Source organism: Borostomias antarcticus, assembly GCF_949987555.1.
Source record: "Borostomias antarcticus genome assembly, chromosome: 29".
Classification (NCBI taxonomy): domain Eukaryota; kingdom Metazoa; phylum Chordata; class Actinopteri; order Stomiiformes; family Stomiidae; genus Borostomias; species Borostomias antarcticus.
In genome coordinates this window covers 3,156,045-3,176,044 of record NC_140262.1, presented here as the reverse complement: position 1 = coordinate 3,176,044, position 20,000 = coordinate 3,156,045, and the positions used below count along the sequence as shown (strand labels likewise).

Below are 20,000 nucleotides of genomic sequence, written 5' to 3'. Positions count from 1 at the left end.
TCCTCTCCCCCCCCCCCCCCCCCCCCTTTCTCCTCTCCAGGCGTTTGCGGAGGAGCTGCACGCCAGAGTGCGTAAGGACCTGTGGGGTTACAGCTGCGAGGAGGACCTCCACGCCGCGGAGCTCCACCGGGCGCGCTACCACGGCATCAGGCCGGCGGCGGGCTACCCCAGCCAGCCCGACCACACCGAGAAGACCACCATGTGGAGGCTGGCCGCCGTGGAGGAGCAGACGGGTAGGAAACCACGGCGTGTCACAACGTGAAAAGAACGCAGCGTAACAACCCACCCCGGTTCAGCGAGCGTGATGTGGGGATGTGATCCCAGGTTCAGCGAGCGTGATGTGGGGATGTGATCCCAGGTTCAGCGAGCGTGATGTGGGGATGTGATCCCAGGTTCAGCGGGCGTGATGTGGGGATGTGATCCCAGGTTCAGCGAGCGTGATGTGGGGATGTGATCCCAGGTTCAGCGAGCGTGATGTGGGGATGTGATCCCAGGTTCAGCGAGCGTGATGTGGGGATGTGATCCCAGGTTCAGCGAGCATGATGTGGGGATGTGATCCCAGGTTCAGCGAGCGTGATGTGGGGATGTGATCCCAGGTTCAGCGAGCGTGATGTGGGGATGTGATCCCAGGTTCAGCGGGCGTGATGTGGGGATGTGATCCCAGGTTCAGCGAGCGTGATGTGGGGATGTGATCCCAGGTTCAGCGAGCGTGATGTGGGGATGTGATCCCAGGTTCAGCGAGCGTCATGTGGGGATGTGATCCCAGGTTCAGCGAGCGTCATGTGGGGATGTGATCCCAGGTTCAGCGAGCGTGATGTGAGGATGTGATTTCTCTCTCCCAGGTATCCGCCTGACCGAGTCCCTGGCCATGACCCCGGCGGCCTCCGTCTCCGGCCTCTACCTCTCCAGCCCCAAGGCCTCCTACTTCGCTGTGGGGAAGATCTCCAAGGACCAGGTACTGTCCCGTTACCACGCCCGCTGTCCCGTTACCACGCCTGCTGTCCCGTTACCACGCCCTCTGCCCCGTTACCACGCCCTCCGCTGTCCCGTTACCACGCCCACTGTCCTTTCAGCACCTGTAATAACCAGACTGGGGACAAAATACTGTTTGAAATGATTTCGACTTGAGTCGAAATTTTAAGGCACTTTAATCTTTGCTTGATTGTTCGTGTCTGGCAAAATAGGCTGTTTCCAAAAATGCAAACCCTACCCAGCACCTGACACACCAGGCAGACTCAAGAAAAATGATCACGTAATTGATAGGATTTCAAGTAATTGAAAATAATATTTCGACCCAGGCCTGGAAATAGTAAGTAATGGTAATATTAGTAGTGGCAGCCGCAGTAGCTGACACCTAACACTGTTAAGACTATGTGCTGTGTGTGTTTGTGTCCAGGTGGAGGACTACGCAGTGAGGAAGGAGATGTCTGTGTCAGAGGTCGAGAGGTGGCTGGGGCCCATCGTGGGCTACGACACCGACTGATGACCCCTGCCTACACCCTAGGGTTCAGGGCCTGTACCTGGGCCCTGCCTACACCCTAGGGTTCAGGGCCTGTACCTGGGCCCTGCCTACACCCTAGGGTTCAGGGCCTGTACCTGGGCCCTGCCTACACCCTAGGGTTCAGGGCCTATACCTGGGCCCTGCCTACACCCTAGGGTTTAGGGCCTATACCTGGGCCCTGCCTACACCCTAGGGTTCAGGGCCTATACCTGGGCACTGTCCCAGCGCTGCTGCTACTGCTGCCCAAGGGCTGCTCAGACACACACCACAAGGGTGCTTATATACAGTATATATGATGAGATCTGAAAATCACTGCCATGCTTTAAGTATACGTTTATATAAGTATACATATAAATATAGCATGGCAGCAATTTTCAGATCTCAGATATATATATATATATATATATATATATATATATATCCTTGTGGTGCGTGTCTGAGAGTCTGATCTGACTGAATGGAGACACACTGATAGACTGACAGGGTCCATGTTCTTACCAAAACTTGTTTACATTTCCGCAATAGTCTGAACTTTATTCTCACTATGGATTTATAATCAATTTTCGATTACCAGCTGATGCATTCGGTTACTTTGATAATTTCTGTGTTTTATTTGATCTCCGTGTTATGGTACTTTCTGAAAGGTCTTAGTGCAAATACGTTCCCTGATCTGTTTTATTTCACTGAATCAATGATCACAAACTGCCTGTTTACACTGTTTGATTGTTATATGAAGAACTTGAGATTGCGTTAGAACAGGTTACATGGGTTTTCTTCAGCAACAGTAGGCCTACAGTAGGCTACACTTAATCACAGTCACGTATCACAGTCATATTTGCGTTAAGATCTGTGGAACGAACAAATAATTATTGTGAATTATAAATGTGAAAAGTTCTAAAAATGCTGTATTACACAATTTGTCTTAAAGAAAAAAATATGACTGACCAAATAGAAGAAAATGGAGGCAGGTAGAATTTATATAGAGTTAAGGCACTCGTGTCCTTTTCTGTGACTACAAGATTTGGTTTTATGTATTTTAATTTAACATTTCATCATGTGCCATGAAAACTATTTTGATAATAAATGATTTTACGGTTCGCTCGTCTCTCTTTCCCTCGGGATCAGTGGTCTGCTACTGTCTCCTGATCAATCATCTTGCTCCACTGCATCGATACGATTATTTATCCTTCTGGCCAACCTGTTGTCATGTCCGCCACCTCACCTGTTTCCAAACTGACCGGAAGAGGGGGCCCCGCGATCACCAACAGGGGGGCCCCTCGCACCTGCCCGGCTCCTCCCTCGGAGAGTAGGTCCCGTCCAATGACGGCGCGGCAGTGCGTATTCACTACATCAGTGGATCCGCCGCCTCCTCTCCACAACTCCGTTTATCCACGGGCAACCATGGCTGAAGGCGGAGAAGGCGAAGACGAGATCCAGTTCTTACGGACTGTAAGTGCATTTATAGCAGATGTGATTACGCCTGCCTGAGTGTCGCTTGGCGGCCGCGGACCGCGTTAACCCTTTGAATACGACCGCGTCATCGGCAAAATTGTATATATAAAAAAAAATCTTTAAAAAATCTTACAAATTTAACTAATTCAAACACTCCCTGAAAGCTGAGCAACTGCGCTTTCTAGTAATCCAATTAATGCTCGTAATGTTGGCACTGTACAAAAAGGGTTAATGCATCGCATCTCTGTCTCTGTGCGGTTGGTGGGATTTACCGCAAACTGCGACTAGCGCATTGCAATTGACAGCTTATGTCGCCCGCGTTATTTATGAGCCATTTAGTTATCATGATGCTGACAGACGGTGAATATGATCCGTCAGACGTTTTTATCACTTGTGCTGAGTGATTGCGGCGCTGTCATCCGGTACGGTGGGCGGCGGGGATGAGAGAGAGAGCTGCTGTTGGATATAGGGAGTGTTATTTCCCTGTATCCCCTTGATTTACAAACATGAGACATTATTGAAAATCAATGAAAATCAAATGTGACTATTGACTTATAGCAGCGGGTTGTGTTGGGCTCTGCGATGTGTGGTCTTAGAATTAGGCTACATGACATGAGGGGGGCTGTCAGGGGGTCTCTGTCCCCCCGCACTTCGCCTCGATCGCTTTTTTGGGGGGGAGTGGAGGAGTCCGATCGCACTGCGGAGCCCACGGGCTGCTTACATGCCTCGATCCGCAGCTGAGCGAATAGGAAAAGCACCTCAAACTGTTGATCACATAACCAGCCATCATTTCATCATTTAGCCCTTTTGTTTTGGTGCGAGTTTTTTCATGCCGCGCTTTAATATCCAGCTCTTGTGTTCGATATTTGAGCTGATAAATGTTCCCGGTCCCCCCCAGGCGCTGTGTTGTCGATGCTGTTTAGTTGTAGCTGATGCAGGCGACACGACGGGCTCTGCTTGTCGGACATCGAGTCAGTAACCCGCTCTCAGTGATGCTGACTCTTCAACATTTCCTCCGCTCTAAAATGCTGGTGTGAAAATAACACATGATAGCGTTACTACAGTACTTTGACATCTTGGCTTCCAGCCGAGTGTGGGGGGGTGGTCCCTTACCTCCATCTACCCCCCCTCCCCCTTCCCTTACCCCCCCTCTCCATCCTTTCCCCTCTCTCCCTCCCTCTCCCTCCCCCCTCCTCCCTCTGTCCATCGGGCCCACCTTGCAGCATGACTTATGATGCTGGATCTCAGTGTTTGTCGGTGATCAATAGCTGATTGCTCCGGTCTGCTGATGGCTTAACAAAGGTTCCTGAGGAGGCCATAGGAGGAGGTCCCTCACAGCGCAGGCATCCATGCGCCTCTGTCGACTCGGCGCCACATCGAAACCTCACGTAGCCTGCGTCAGAGAGGCAGGGCATTAGCGGCGATCTGTTGAAAGCTGAAATTGATGTCCAGGATAAGAGAGGGAGGGAGGTAGCCAGTCCTCTAGCCCCCCCCCGTCCTCCGTCCCCCGTCCTGTCTGTACCCCCCTCCCCCTCACTTCTCTCTCTCTCTCTCTCCCTCCCCCTGTCTCTCCATCCAGCACTAGCGGCCGACTACAGCACAGTTAGCTGATGATGGGTTGGGAGCTCCTCTGTATCAATGTTTAATGACTTACCAGGTTCATAAAAGTGTTACTCCCTGACCAGACGTCTCCTCATCCCATATCTATCAGCTTCTGTGTGTGTGTGTGTGTGTGTGTGTGTGTGTGTGTGTGTGTGGGTGTATACTGTATTAGGAACAGTGTGTCCTGCCTGCAGCATCCTATAAGCTGATTGAAGGTGCCTCAAGGCTCGGGGTGCTTCCGTTAGTGGGGTATATATGGGAGGGGTTCCTATAAGGTTGAGTTCTGCTTCATCTCATTAATGGGAAAAGGAATAACACCGCCATCAGACCTGGTCTATCAAAGTGTGTGTGTGTGTGTGTGTGTGTGTGTGTGTGTGTGTGCGTGCGCTGTGTATGTTAAGTGGCTTTGCTTGGTTGCTCTGCCTGGTGATTCCAGCCTCCATCTGGCACAGTCTCTGTTGTTGTAATAGAGTTGCTCTGTGTGTGTAGCCTGTGTGTGTAGGTGTATGTGGCCGTGTGTGTGTGTGTGTGTGTGTGTGTGTGGATGCGCTGCAGTGGCTCAGTGATTTACTTGGTAATTAAGACCAAAGAGGTGGACCAGGCTAGCACCAGTTAGGCCTCTGCTGCTGCTGCAGACACTCTCCTCCATCATGGTACCAGAGCTCAATCGCTTCCTCCTTCCATCTCTCCCTAGTCTCTCCATCCTCCCTTCTTTTATCTCTCCCTAGCCGCGCTCTCTCCATCCTCCCTTCTATCTGTCTCTATCGCCCCCTCCTCGTCCTTTCTCGTTATCCCGTCTGTGTATCTCACTCCATTTTCTCTTCGTTATCTTTCTCTTTTCCTCTCACTCTGTTCTCGCTCTCTGTCGCTCTCTCCCTATCTCTCTTGATTTCTCCCTTTCTCCCACACCCCTTATCTCTCTCTCTCCCTCTCTCTCTCTCTCTCTCTCTCCCTTTCTCTCTCACTCTCCCTCTGCAGCAGTGACTCCATTACAGACACCAATATAAAGGACGACTTTCTGCCTTCGTCTGTCAGGGTTGATTCCATCCTGTTGGAAAATCTGTGTGTGTGTGTGTGTGTGTGTGTGTGTGTGCGCGGTGTGAATGTATCAACACATCGGTCCAAGGCTCTGTGCTTATGAATAACATAAAACTGGCTTGATCGTCCGCTCCGATGCCTCAGGTGTGTGTGTGTGTGTGTGTGTGTGTGTGTGTGTGTGTGTGTGTGTGTGTGTGTGTGTGCGTGCACCAAGTTGACACTGTGCAACAGCCATAAGTCATAGGCTATCGGCTCAGTGGCCGCGCGTCCGCTGGCCAAGTGAATGTGTAAGTGCAGAAGGCTGGATGACAGTTGACTTCAATTGGAGCGTTGCGTTACAAACGACTGTTCACTCGGCGCCGGATGCACGCTAGCGTCTTGGATCGTGATACTTGAGTCATTCTTCAGCAGTGTCCGGCCCGCTTTCTAGGATTGAAGGCGATTCCAATTCAATTCCAAGTTAAAATCTCTGTGCCGGGAAGGATTGGAGTTTCTATTCATGTATTCCTAATATGAGGAATGGGAGTTTGACTGAGGGTTGTCGGTTCTAAACCCCCTGGGGCCGTCCTCAGAGAAACAGAGAGAGAGAGAGGCCACGGAACAGTGCAGTGGTCGTCTGTCGCCTCTCACACACACACTAACACACACACACACACACACACACAGAGGCCCGAGGTGATAGTGGCACAGCAGTTAGAGTTATTTTGAGTCATACAAGTGGGGACCCATTATGACCCTAGGGGCGAGACTCTTCTGGGAGAACTGTTTGTGATTTACTCACGCTCCTTAGAGAGCCGTGTCTATAAACATGACATCTAGTAATGACACTGGAGACATGGACAAGGAGGACTATGAAGATGTAGGGGAAGCTACAGGCAAGATCACAAACCTTGGTCTCTTACCAATCTAAGTCCGCTAAGATAAAACCCAAAGCCGCATGTCCCCCTAGCACAATCGACGCGCAATGATGATCTCCAACCCATTCAAAACCAATGGGGCGCGAAATCGGAACGTACATGATGCAAGTGCCGGTGGTGATGCGTTCCCTCGCGACGTGCGAAGTCTAGACGCTTTGAATTAGCATAAAATACGATGGATGTCTGTCGGACCACAGCTAGCAATCTCATGGAATTCGGGGCTAATTTTGATGAACCGATATACATATAGAGAATCTACATCCTTACTTCCTCGCCTGAAATTACGTAAAAACTTGATGAAGTGGCATATTAACAATCCTACAGACACCTAAATAAAGAATTCAAATGTTCGCGTGTGTGTCTGTGTCAGCTGATAATGGCGGCGGAGGACAGGAAGTGAGGCGAGGGCAGGGCGGCGGCGGGGGTTCCTGCAGGGTCACTGCCTAGCGGACGTTCGACCCGAGGGCCGATGCGACTCGTAGGTCTCAAAATATGGTCCTTCACCGCGCTGGGGGGAAGTTGCCGAACCACCTCCGTTGCGTGCTACGCGCCTCCCCCGTGTCGAGGGCCTTTGTCGGAATGGCGCCGCCTCATCCTCTGGGCTCTGTCCCAGGGGGAGGAGCCTGTCACTGGGTATCGAGGCTGACTCTTGCCCCCCCCTCTCCGGGGCGCCCCGGTGGTCTGAGTGGGTCTGAGGTTTATAGAGCGGTGCTATCAGGAGCCATCTAACCCTGCGCTGTCCGGTCCTGCCTAGCCTCGCTACAACAGCCCTTCCCAGCTGGAGAGTGTTAGCGGGGAGACGCTGGCTGCATACTGAGCAGAACACACCACCTCAGGCAGGCTGGCACTCACACACACACACGCTCACACACACACACACACACACACACACACACACAAACACACACACGCTCACACACACACACACACACACACGCACACACACACACACGCTCACACACACATGCTCACACGCTCACACACACACACACACACACACGCACACACACACGCACACACACACACACACACACAGACACACACAGACACACACGCGCACATTTGAATTCTTTATTTAGGTCCACATTCGTTTATTCATTTATTTAATTACATTGCAGGTGCCAAAATATAGTTCATTGCTATCATGTTGATGGGTCGTTAAACAAGTGTCACATTTAATAGATACGAACAAGCATCTAGGATGTACATGCTTACATGCACGTACATACACAGACATACATATATGATGGGATAATATACATAATAATGATGTACAGTAAGCATACTGAAAATACCACTAACACCAGGGGTGTTATGGGTACAGAAAACATATCCTCCAAATGCAGTGGCTGACAGTAATGGAGGAGATTAAGCAATATTGAGCAACACACACACACACACACACACACACACACACACACACACAATCACAGGTATGCAAACACACAGAAACACAGGTATACTGTACACACACATACCCACAGACACACACACACAATATGGGGCCAGATATGAAAGCTTGTGTTCTCACGCATTTCAATTCAACATGTATTGGACCCCCATTCACAGTCCAGTGGTCCCAGAGATACCTGTGTACACTCCTTATAAGTGACTCTTTGGGGACTAAACCAGTAACCTCGCTCTCAACCTGGTTCTGTGTTCAGGTTGAACATCGAGACCCTCGTCCCCATGTCCCCGCCTCATGTCCCTGCCTCATCTCCCTGCCTCATGTCCCTGCCTCATGTCCCTGCCTCATGTCCCTGCCTCATGTCCCTGCCTCATGTCCCTCGTCCCCATCTCCCCGCCTCATGTCCCTGCCTCATGTCCCCGCCTCATGTCCCTGCCTCATGTCCCCGCCTCATGTCCCTGCCTCATGTCCCCGCCTCATGTCCCTGCCTCATGTCCCTGCCTCATGTCCCTGCCTCATGTCCCTGCCTCATGTCCCTGCCTCATGTCCCTGCCTCATGTCCCTGCCTCATGTCCCTGCCTCATGTCCCTGCCTCATGTCCCTGCCTCATGTCCCCGCCTCATGTCCCTGCCTCATGTCCCTGCCTCATGTCCCTGCCTCATGTCCCCGCCTCATGTCCCTGCCTCATGTCCCAGCCTCATGTCCCTCCCTCATGTCCCCGCCTCATGTCCCTGCATCATGTCCCTGCGCCACCGGCTGTGAGCGATCAGAAGTGGGTCAAGCACAATTAAAACGTGTTGGCTGTCGGCGCCGCCGAATAATTGAGCCGCGTTGATGCGGCCGATCGCGCGATCCATAACGCGTGCTTGACCGTGCGCTTTTCACCTGCAGGCTGGACAGCTGATCCCGCCCTGGGGAGGTGTGTGTGTGTGTGTGTGTGTGTGTGGAAGAGGGAAGAGAAAGGAGGACAGGAGGCTAAGGCCGCGAGGGAAGAAAGTAGAGATGGAGGAGAGGTGGGGGGGGGGGAGAGAGGAGGAGTGAGCCAAGGAGGGAGATTGGGAGGGGGAGGGGGAGGGAGATTGGGAGGTGGGAGGGAGATTGGGAGCGGGGGGGAGGTGAAAGGGAGGGAGCAGGGGGGGGGGGGGTGAAAGGGAGGGAGATGGGGGGGCGAGGGAGGGAGGGGACAGAGTGGGAGTATCCCCCCCCCCTTCCTCCTTGTAGTATCAAAGCAGAGCAGACTGGTGGCCGAGGCCTTTGAAGCTCAACACGCTTCGAGCCTTCGAGCCTGACCTTTACGACTGATTGAAGGGGTCGGGGGAGGGGGGGGGGGGGGGGGGCACAGCAGGGGAGATGAAGAGAGAAAACAATTACTTTTTACAGACGTCGTTAATTTATTTGTGAGTTTTTGCGTGATTTGAAAAAAAAGAGAGAAAGAGAGAGCGTCCGAGACGCTGGGAATATCCCAGGCAGCAGCAGACCGGCGCAGACGCTGCAGATCGGGGCGACGTGATAGGTCAGTCTGAGCTGAGCTGAGCGTGTCAGTGGCTCGCTGCGTTGTGATCGGGGGAACGTGATAGGTCAGTCTGAGCTGAGATGAGCGTGTAAGTGGCTCGCTGTGTTGTGAGTCATCGATGGGACGGGATTTATCCAGCTGTGGATTTGTCGTTTTGGAGGAGAGAGAGAGAAACTGGTAGAGAGGAGAGGGAGAGAGGAGAAAGGGAGAGAGCAGAGAGAGATGAGAGCGACAGAGAGAGAGAACAGACAGTGAGAGAGAGAAAGAGAGAACGAAGAGAAAATGGAGTGAGAGGGAGAAATTATCCCTTCTGTGAGCTTTACCCTCAGGTCGGGGTATTGCTTCTGTCAGTAGCAGTATTGGTGTTCAGTTTGCCCCTGTCAGTAGCAGTAGTAGTGTTCAGTTTGACCCTGTCAGTAGCAGTATATGTGTTCAGTTTGACCCTGTCAGTAGCAGCAGTGTTCAGTTTGACCCTGTCAGTAGCAGCAGTGTTCAGTTTGACCTTGTCAGTAGCAGCGGTGGTGTTCAGTTTGACCCTGTCAGTAGCAGTAGTGTTCAGTTTGACCCTGTCAGTAGCAGTAGTGTTCAGTTTGACCCTGTCAGTAGCAGCAGTAGTGTTCAGTTTGACCCTGTCAGTAGCAGTAGTGTTCAGTTTGACCCTGTCAGTAGCAGTAGTGTTCAGTTTGACCCTGTCAGTAGCAGTAGTGTTCAGTTTGACCCTGTCAGTAGCAGCAGTGTTCAGTTTGACCCTGTCAGTAGCAGTAGTGTTCAGTTTGACCCTGTCAGTAGCAGTAGTGTTCAGTTTGACCCCGTCAGTAGCAGTAGTGTTCAGTTTGACCCTGTCAGTAGCAGCGGTGTTGTTCAGTTTGACCCTGTCAGTAGCAGAAGTGGTGTTCAGTTTGACCCTGTCAGTAGCAGTAGTGTTCAGTTTGACCCTGTCAGTAGCAGAAGTGTTCAGTTTGACCCTGTCAGTAGCAGTAGAAGTGTTCAGTTTGACCCTGTCAGTAGCAGTAGTGTTCAGTTTGACCCTGTCAGTAGCAGTAGTGTTCAGTTTGACCCTGTCAGTAGCAGTAGTGTTCAGTTTGACCCTGTCAGTAGCAGTATTGGTGTTCAGTTTGACCCTGTCAGTAGCAGCAGTGTTCAGTTTGCACGTCAGTAGCAGTAGTGTTCAGTTTGACCCTGTCAGTAGCAGTAGTGTTCAGTTTGACCCTGTCAGTAGCAGTAGTGTTCAGTTTGCCCCCGTCAGTAGCAGTAGTGTTCAGTTTGCCCCCGTCAGTAGCAGTAGTGTTCAGTTTGACCCTGTCAGTAGCAGTAGTGTTCAGTTTGACCCTGTCAGTAGCAGTAGTGTTCAGTTTGACCCTGTCAGTAGCAGCAGCAGTGTTCAGTTTGACCCTGTCAGTAGCAGCAGTGTTCAGTTTGCCCCTGTCAGTAGCAGTAGTGTTCAGTTTGACCCTGTCAGTAGCAGCGGTGGTGTTCAGTTTGACCCTGTCAGTAGCAGTAGTGTTCAGTTTGACCCTGTCAGTAGCAGCAGTGGTGTTCAGTTTGACCCTGTCAGTAGCAGTAGTGTTCAGTTTGACCCTGTCAGTAGCAGCGGTGGTGTTCAGTTTGACCCTGTCAGTAGCAGTAGTGTTCAGTTTGACCCTGTCAGTAGCAGCAGTGGTGTTCAGTTTGACCCTGTCAGTAGCAGTAGTGTTCAGTTTGACCCTGTCAGTAGCAGTAGTGTTCAGTTTGACCCTGTCAGTAGCAGCGGTGGTGTTCAGTTTGACCCTGTCAGTAGCAGTAGTGTTCAGTTTGACCCTGTCAGTAGCAGCAGTGGTGTTCAGTTTGACCCTGTCAGTAGCAGTAGTGTTCAGTTTGACCCTGTCAGTAGCAGCGGTGGTGTTCAGTTTGACCCTGTCAGTAGCAGTAGTGTTCAGTTTGACCCTGTCAGTAGCAGCAGTGTTCAGTTTGCCCGTCAGTAGCAGCAGTGTTCAGTTTGACCCTGTCAGTAGCAGTAGTGTTCAGTTTGACCCTGTCAGTAGCAGTAGTGTTCAGTTTGACCCTGTCAGTAGCAGTAGTGTTCAGTTTGACCCTGTCAGTAGCAGCAGTGTTCAGTTTGACCCTGTCAGTAGCAGTAGTGTTCAGTTTGCCCCTGTCAGTAGCAGCGGTGGTGTTCAGTTTGACCCTGTCAGTAGCAGTAGTGTTCAGTTTGCCCCTGTCAGTAGCAGTAGTGTTCAGTTTGACCCTGTCAGTAGCAGCAGTGTTCAGTTTGACCCTGTCAGTAGCAGTAGTGTTCAGTTTGCCCCTGTCAGTAGCAGTAGTGTTCAGTTTGACCCTGTCAGTAGCAGCAGTGTTCAGTTTGACCCTGTCAGTAGCAGCAGTGTTCAGTTTGACCCTGTCAGTAGCAGCAGTGTTCAGTTTGACACTGTCAGTAGCAGTAGTGTTCAGTTTGACCCTGTCAGTAGTAGTAATGATGTTGAGTTTGACCCTGTCAGTAGCAGTAGTGTTCAGTTTGACCCTGTCAGTAGTAGTAATGATGTTGAGTTTGACCCTGTCAGTAGCAGTAGTGTTCAGTTTGACCCTGTCAGTAGCAGTAGTAGTGTTCAGTTTGACCCTGTCAGTAGTAGTAATGATGTTGAGTTTGACCCTGTCAGTAGCAGTAGTGTTCAGTTTGACCCTGTCAGTAGCAGTAGTTCTAGTTTGACCCTGTCAGTAACAGTATTGGTGTTCAGTTTTACCCTGTCAGTAGTAGTAGTGTTCAGTTTGACCCTGTCAGTAGCAGTAGTGTTCAGTTTGACCCTGTCAGTAGCAGTAGTGTTCAGTTTGACCCTGTCAGTAGCAGTAGTGGTGTTCAGTTTGACCCTGTCAGTAGCAGTAGTGGTGTTCAGTTTGCCCCCTTCCACGGCGGCGGTTATCGGTTAGTGATAGCTGCCGTTTCCGCCTGTCTCCGTGCCCGCCTCCTGGCGACTGCTCCCATCAGTCACCTCTCGCCTCCGCTCCCTATCACACAACGGCGCCGAGATAATGGCCGTCGCGCACTAGAGCGCCAGCGCCGGTCGGAGCTGAGTCGGGAACACCCCCCCTCCCCTTGTGAAGTGACGCAGGCCAGAGCAGACTTGCGAGACCCTTAAACAGCCATTTGTATGCAGAGTGGGGCGTCGCGGTCCTCGGCCAATCAAACAGAGTTATTATGGGGTCGCCCGGGCCAATTACGGAGCCGAGCTGGCTGATGAGCCTGCCGGGTGAATCGGAGACGACCTACGAACCGACAATATTTGCTACTTTTAAATCCACAGTAGCATCTGTAGCCGATGTGACCGCAAGGGACTTTATTTATCAGCCCTGTGATCTTGGACCTCTGACGGTGGCTCTGTGTGCTCAAAGGTGAGCAGCACACAGACCCAGGCCTATTACAGCTGGTCCACCAGGAAACAGGAGATCAATAGACTATTGACTGACATTAGGAAGACAGCCTGAGACAAAGACTGACACATACGGGCAGGCAGACAGACAGGCAGGCAGGCAGGAAAACAGACAGACAGACAGACAGACAGACAGACAGACAGACAGACAGACAGACAGACAGACAGACAGACGGGGAGGCGGACCCAGACGGACAGACAGACAGACAGACAGACAGACAGACAGACGAGCAGAGAAACAGACAGGAAGGCAGACAGACAGACAGGCAGATAAACAGACAGACAGGCAGACAGACAGGCAGATAAACAGACAGACAGACAGACAGACAGACAGACAGAGAAACAGATAGGCAGACAGGCAGACTGACAGGCAGAGAAACAGATAGGCAGACAGGCAGACTGGCAGACAGACAGACAGACAGACAGGCAGACTGACAGGCAGAGAAACAGATAGGCAGACAGGCAGACTGACAGGCAGACAGACAGACAGACAGACAGGCAGACTGACAGGCAGAGAAACAGATAGGCAGACAGACAGACAGACAGACAGACAGACAGACAGGCAGAGAAACAGATAGGCAGACTGACAGACATGATGGCAGACAGACAGACAGACAGACAGACAGGCAGACTGACAGGCAGAGAAACAGATAGGCAGACTGACAGACATGATGGCAGACAGACAGACAGACAGACAGACAGACAGACAGACAGACAGACAGACAGACAGACAGACAGGATGACAGACAGACAGACAGACAGGGCTGGTCTGTGAGGTGTGTCTGCTCTGCTGCACAGGGAGTGCAGCCTCTCATACTGACCATCACTGCAGTCAGCCGTAGCACCGCGGAGAGAGGGATGAGAGAAAGAGAGAGAGAGAGAGAGGGAGGGAGGGAGACAGAGAGATGAGAGGAAGCGATAAGACACGAGAAGAAAAGAGGAAGGGGGAGAGGGAGGAAAGAGAGCGATAAGACAATGAGAGAGGATGAGAGACAGAGAGAGAGAGAGAGGAGGGCGAAAGGGAGAGACAGAGGAGCGAAATGAGCGGCCCCCAGGTGTGAGGGGCTAGCGCCGCTTGTTAAGCATACGCCTGTCCACTCCTTTTCTCTCAGCACCCCCCTCTCTCTCTCCCTCTCTCTCTCTCTCTCTCTCTCTCTCTCTCTCTCCCTCTCTCTCTCTCTCTCCCTCTCTCTCTGCAGTGTTCTTATGTAATCTGATTGATCTTAGGGGAACGCCGCTGTGGTGTGCAGACAGGAGGCAGCTGCAGGGGAGAGGAGGAGGAGAAGAGGGGAGAGGAGGAGAGGAGGAGGGGAGAGGAGGAGGAGCCGAGGGGAGAGGAGGAGGAGAGGCGGATGGGGGGAGAGGAGGAGGAGCAGAGGGGAGAGGAGAGGAGGAGGAGAGGCGGAGGGGGGGAGAGGAGGAGGAGCAGAGGGAAGAGGAGAGGAGGAGGGGCGGAGGGGGAGAGGAGGAGGAGCAGAGGCGGAGGGGGAGAGGCGAGACGAGACGACGCTGATGTTGCGCGTATCAGAGCTTGATTGAAAGAGAAATAGATCAGTCATCGGTCTCTTTGAGGAGCCGTCCGTTCATATTAAAGAGGGATTACGCCGGATTAGGCCCCAGGCGGCGCCCAGTGCTTCTGTAATTGGTATTACTGTACTTAGCGGACATAGTTTAGTACGTCTGCTTGTAATTCAAATGGAAGGGTCAGACACCAGGGCTACTGCCAGAATGACTGTAGGAGATGTTAACGTTTCCACTATAGGAGATGTACACTTTTCAAGCATAAATTTCAAGCCTGTTAGACTGACGTTTTACAGCTCACTCTTCTGGCCACTGGGTGATTTTTTTGCTTCCCTCTGGAATATGTAGGGGTGGGACGTATGCCCACACCCCCCATTGCTCTCTGTAAAGCGCATTGCGTTGCCTCTGTGTATGAAATGCGCTATACAAATAAAGTTTGATTTGATTGATAAGCAGGGTCAGGATTCGGCATCATGTTGTTCTAGGACGCCGGTAAAAAAAAAAAAGACAAATTGGAATGAATCTTTTTTTATTTTGTTCTTTTCTCTCAGCTGTTTGAGAGGCAGAGAGACAGAGGCAGAGAGAGATATAGAGAGAGAGGCAGAGAGAGAGAGATATAGAGAGGCAGAGAGAGAGATAGAGGCAGAGAGAGAGATATAGAGAGGCAGAGAGAGATTGAGAGATAGAGGCAGAGAGAGATATAGAGAGGCTGAGAGAGAGATTGAGAGAGGCAGAGAGAGATTGAGAGAGGCAGAGAGAGATATAGAGAGGCAGAGAGAGAGAGAGAGAGAGAGAGATAGAGAGGCAGAGAGAGATTGAGAGAGAGAGGCAGAGAGAGAGATTGAGAGAGGCAGAGAGAGAGATTGAGAGAGATAGAGAGGCAGAGAGAGAGAGAGATAGAGAGAGATATAGAGAGGCAGAGAGAGAGATATAGAGAGAGATATAGAGAGGCAGAGAGAGAGAGAGAGAGAGATATAGAGAGGCAGAGAGAGAGAGGCAGAGAGAGATATAGAGAGGCAGAGAGAGAGAGATTGAGAGAGGCAGAGAGAGATATAGAGAGATAGAGAGAGATATAGAGAGATAGAGAGAGATATAGAGAGGCAGAGAGAGAGAGAGAGAGAGATAGAGAGACAGAGGCAGAGAGAGATATAGAGAGGCAGAGAGGCAGAGAGAGAGAGATAGAGAGAGATATAGAGAGAGGCAGAGAGAGAGAGAGAGAGATAGAGAGAGATATAGAGAGGCAGAGAGAGAGATAGAGAGAGATATAGAGAGAGGCAGAGAGACAGAAGCAAAGCGACACAGAGGCAGAGGCAGATCCAGACAGAGACCCAGAGAGTGTTTGAGTAATGAGCTGACTGCTCCAGGTCCCATCTGTACAGAGGTGCTGAGCCATGGACGGACAGTCAGGGGTATTTATAGAGGACCTACCTACCCAGAATGCAACAGATACGGGGGCTTTTTGGAATGTGGTCTTATCAAGGTTCTAGTACTCTCCTTTCAAAGACAGTATTCTCCTGCTCTGTTTTTCTATTGTGGTTTGGTAGCATGTTCTTGTGATCGGGGAAAGGATGAAGTCATCCAGTCTGACACTTGTAAGTCCAAAAGTAAAAAGGCACCATCAGACCACAAACCATGTCTTCTTGGTCTTATGGTAGACTGTTGGTCTAGCCAAGTGGGTGGCTAGGGTTGGATCCCCGCTACAGTGTTGTGAGCAACTCTATGGTGCTGTGAAATTATTTTCTTCTACCTTCCACCCTCCTGTGTCTTTAGAAAAGTGGTGTACTGTCTCATATAGAGTGAGATATTGACTGCCGATGCAATAGCTGTATAAAGACCTTGAAGGTGCACTCTCTCCAATAGTTCTGGATGTGTTGAAATATGAACAGCCATCTTGTGCATTCTCCAGGATATGCGTCTATTTCCAGTCTCTGAGTGACAGAAGTGATGTTGAATGCCTGGAGCCCGTTGCATATATTAGCTATGCTAATGCCAAGTTGCTAATGCCAAGTTGCTAATGCTCTCAGTGGCATTTGTAGCTTATATGCCACCCTGGGCGAACCCCCCCCCCATCGTGTCACCCACCCATCCCCAACGGGCCTATGGGTATGCCAATTTGACAAACATTTAAGAATATAGCCCAGACATCAGAACAGAAGGCAAATCTGAATGGCTTTTTGAGGCTTCTGAATTTGCCATACCAAAAACTGACTGGGTTTTCTTATTTCACAGTTTGTGTGTTAGTAGGCCAATCAGAGACCCAAATGTGCACAAGCACTGGAAAAGTGCATTTTTCATAATAGGGGACCTTTACGAATGATACCTTTGTCCAACACTGGAGTTTTAACTCCTACCCAGCAAACACGCAACGTCAGGGAGACGTTCAGATCATGTCTTAATAACGTCCGTCGGTCCAGAACCCCGTTTGTATGTCTGCTGGACCCCTCAATATTCAAACGTCTGGCTTGGACCCCTCTTAGTCGTCTGTGGACGTGCAGAACGGGTTCAATATCTGAACGTTAAAAAAAAACATTCATTCTGTCTCCTAATTGGATGTCTTTGGACGTCCGAAAAAGACAAAAAAAAGACATCTAAAAGACATCTTTAAGACGTGTCTTTGCTCAGTGGGTAATATTCCTCCTATTTTGCGCCGGGTCGGGCGTAGTGCAGCTATCTACTAGCGTCATCTCCAGTCCAAGTCCAGGCTTGGTCTGTTTCCAGGACCCCAGGCATACATGTGCAATATGCCCTGCGTGATCTGTTTCTACTGCCCTGCCCTGCCCGCCTGAACGCCGCATGGATGTGGGTCCTGCTCCGCCCTGCCGGCCCTGGCAAGCCCTGCCCCCCCCCCCCCGGGGAGCGTGCCTGCCCAACAGGCCCCGCCTACGTGGGCGTATAGAGAGGGTAAAATGGCAAAGAGCTCCAACTCCTCCTCCCACGCGCCTCCTCCAGGAGATCCCAGTGTTTTCCAGCCTGTTGGGTAACACCTTTTTGTTCTCTCTCTCTCCCTCTCTCTCTCTCTCTCTCTCTCTCTCTCTCACACACACACACCCACACACAGCCTGCTGCTGGTTACGTAGCACCGCTGTTGGCCCTAGCAGGTAATCCAGACAGCTCACAATACTCTAGCACTGCAGCAGAGAGAGAGAGAGAGAGGGAGAAAGAGGGAGGGAGAGATAGAGAGAGAGTGAGAGAGAGAGGGAGGGAGGGAGAGATAGAGAGAGAGAGAGAGAGAGAGATACAGAGAGATAGATAGAGAGATAGAGAGAGAGATGGAGGGGGAAGAGCGAGAGAAGGAGGAGAGAAATGGAAAGAAGAGGAGAGAAGGACAGGCTAATGGAGAGGAGAGAGTGGCTCAAGAGTAGAGGGGAAGAGAGAGGAGAGAGGAGAGAGAAGAGAGAAGAGAGGAGAGAGAAGAGAGAGGAGAAGAGAGGAGGGGAGAGGAGAGGAGAGGGCGGAGAGAAGAGAGAGGAGAGAGAAGAGAGGAGAGGAGAGAGGAGAGGAGAGAGAATTGAGAGGAGAAGAGAGAGAGGAGGGGAGAGGAGAGAGCGGAGAGAAGAGAGAGGAGAGGAGAGAGAAGAGAGCGGAGAAAAGAGAGAGGAGAGGAGAGAGCGGGCTACGCTTCAACCCGGGAAGCGGCCGCCATGCGAATGTGCCGTTTCCGGCAGCGTGCGAGAGAGAGCGGCGAAGATGCTGAATCTGCCCCGCGTCGCCCTTCCCATCCAATACCAGAGAATCCAATACTGTAACGCAGACAGAAATATCGACGCTCGCCAATGAATTATCTTCATCATATCGTTGTAACAACGTACTTTTCGCTGACGGCGGCGGAAAAAAAAGACTAATATGCCAAGCAGCGTTGGCGAACCAGTGGCGTGCTGTACACACTATATTAGAAGAATTATAGAGGCTGAGTACCTCTATATCAGGGGAGGATGATTTATGGGGCCGGGTTGATGTTTTGATTAGTATTCCTAGCAGCTCTTTCTCTGCAAGACTAGTATTAGAGAGAGAGAGAGAGAGAGAAGGAGCGAGAGAAGCCTACAGATGGGCAGAGAGAGAGAGAGGGAGAGAGGGAGAGAGAGAGAAGGAGCGAGAGAAGCCTACAGACGGGCAGAGAGAGAGAGAGAGAGAGAGAGAGAAGGAGCGAGAGAGGCCTACAGACGGGCAGAGAGAGAGAGAGAGGGAGAGAGAGAGAAGTGGGAGCAGAGCGACGGAGAGATGAACTCAGGGAGGGGAGGTGAAGAGCGATGGTCAATACCCTACACGCCTCTGACGGACTTTGCATCGAAGATGGAAGATGAATCAAACACACACTCAAGCCCACAATCGCACACTCACACACACACTCAAACACACACTAAAAAAAACACACTCCCGGTACTGTAGGAATCTTCTGCGTGAAGATTGAACCAGTGAACCAGGTGTGCTACCCCTCTGGTGCGTGGATGTATGGATGAAGATGTTAGCATTGTAGCTAACATAGACAGAGAGCCAACACAACATGCCTAAAGCACACATTGCTGTCGACACGCAGGCCAGATCAAACAGGGACACGCCATATAGTGTACATACAGGCATGTACTGTAACATGAACCGTGGCTATAGCTGTAGCTTTTGTATTGTGTGGAGGGCCCACGGTGTGACGCACCATGTTGCTGACAGGATATGACACGCTGGATATGCACCTGCTGAAAGAACCAATCAGATGGAGGGGGCGGGGCTGGGGGCGGTGTGGCTATAAGAAATGTTAAGAGGTTGTTGTTTTTTTAGCGGGGGAGTTACAGATGAATGAACAAAGCCTCTACTTTATTGCATCATATTCTATTGTTCTATCCTCTCTTCTGTGTGTGTGCGTGCATCTGTGTGTGTGTGTGTGTGTGTGTGTGTGTGTGTGTGTGTCAATGGGAGGGGGAGGGTTTAGAGAGCCCAGGGTGGGTGTGTGTGGGCTGAATGCGACTACTCTTCATCGATCTCTACATGTAGACCGGCGTATTCTCCATCCCTCCATCCCTCCTCCTCTACCACCCCCCCCCCACACACGCACCCCTCCCACTCGCTCTCGGAGTGCCCGGGCCACAGGCTGGACGAGGGAGGGGTGGGAGTGGGAGGGGGACGGACAGAGAGGCACGGGCGCCGTTGTTTGCGTAACGGTGCGTTCTGCTCAACTGAAGACCCTTGAAATCCGCCGTGTACAAAGAGTGACCCAGTTTATCCCTCTCAGAGCCCAACCCGTAGATACGGTGTGACAGATCACTGTTGCTACCCCATGTCGGGTGACCGCTGTTGCGAAGAAGCACAGAGAGCGCGTGACCGGAGCCCTCCTCCTTTTGGGAACGGGTGACAGGGGAGGAGGGGGAGGGGTTTGTTATCTTGATCTGAAGAAGAAGAAGAAGAAGTCTACTTCTATGAATCCCCTTGGGGAAACTCACCTCTACGTTTGACCCGTCTTCTTCTTCATCGTTTGGGATAGTTGTTATTCTCTTTCCTACCAGGCTCGGGGCCGAGGGGCTATCCTTTTACCACCCCGAGCCTCGGTGAGGGGGTCACCCGGGCTATATATCCGGGCACACCTCCAGGAGCCAAGTCACCGTTTCGTCCTCCAAAACCATCAGGCCATGCATTCCGTTGGATGTCCATGCGTTCCGTT

The 20,000-nt window shown here is 51.3% G+C and overlaps 2 protein-coding genes across 2 annotated transcripts in view; both read left to right on the top strand.

Moving 5' to 3' along the window:
* mtr (5-methyltetrahydrofolate-homocysteine methyltransferase) overlaps positions 1-1,760 on the top strand; it is a 17,408-nt gene extending 15,648 nt beyond the window's left edge. The window contains 3 exon segments of the mRNA XM_084459720.1: positions 41-233; positions 843-955; positions 1,397-1,760. Of these exon segments, the coding sequence (XP_084315846.1) occupies positions 41-233; positions 843-955; positions 1,397-1,483 (393 nt within the window). The 3' untranslated portion in view covers positions 1,484-1,760.
* A 1,142-nt stretch (positions 1,761-2,902) lies between these two features.
* Positions 2,903-20,000, top strand: part of ryr2a (ryanodine receptor 2a (cardiac)) — a gene marked incomplete at both ends in the record, with an annotated part of 139,212 nt that continues 122,114 nt past the window's right edge. The window contains one exon of the mRNA XM_084459855.1: positions 2,903-2,950. Coding sequence (XP_084315981.1) covers positions 2,903-2,950 — 48 coding nt within the window. The remainder of the gene's footprint in view (positions 2,951-20,000) is intronic.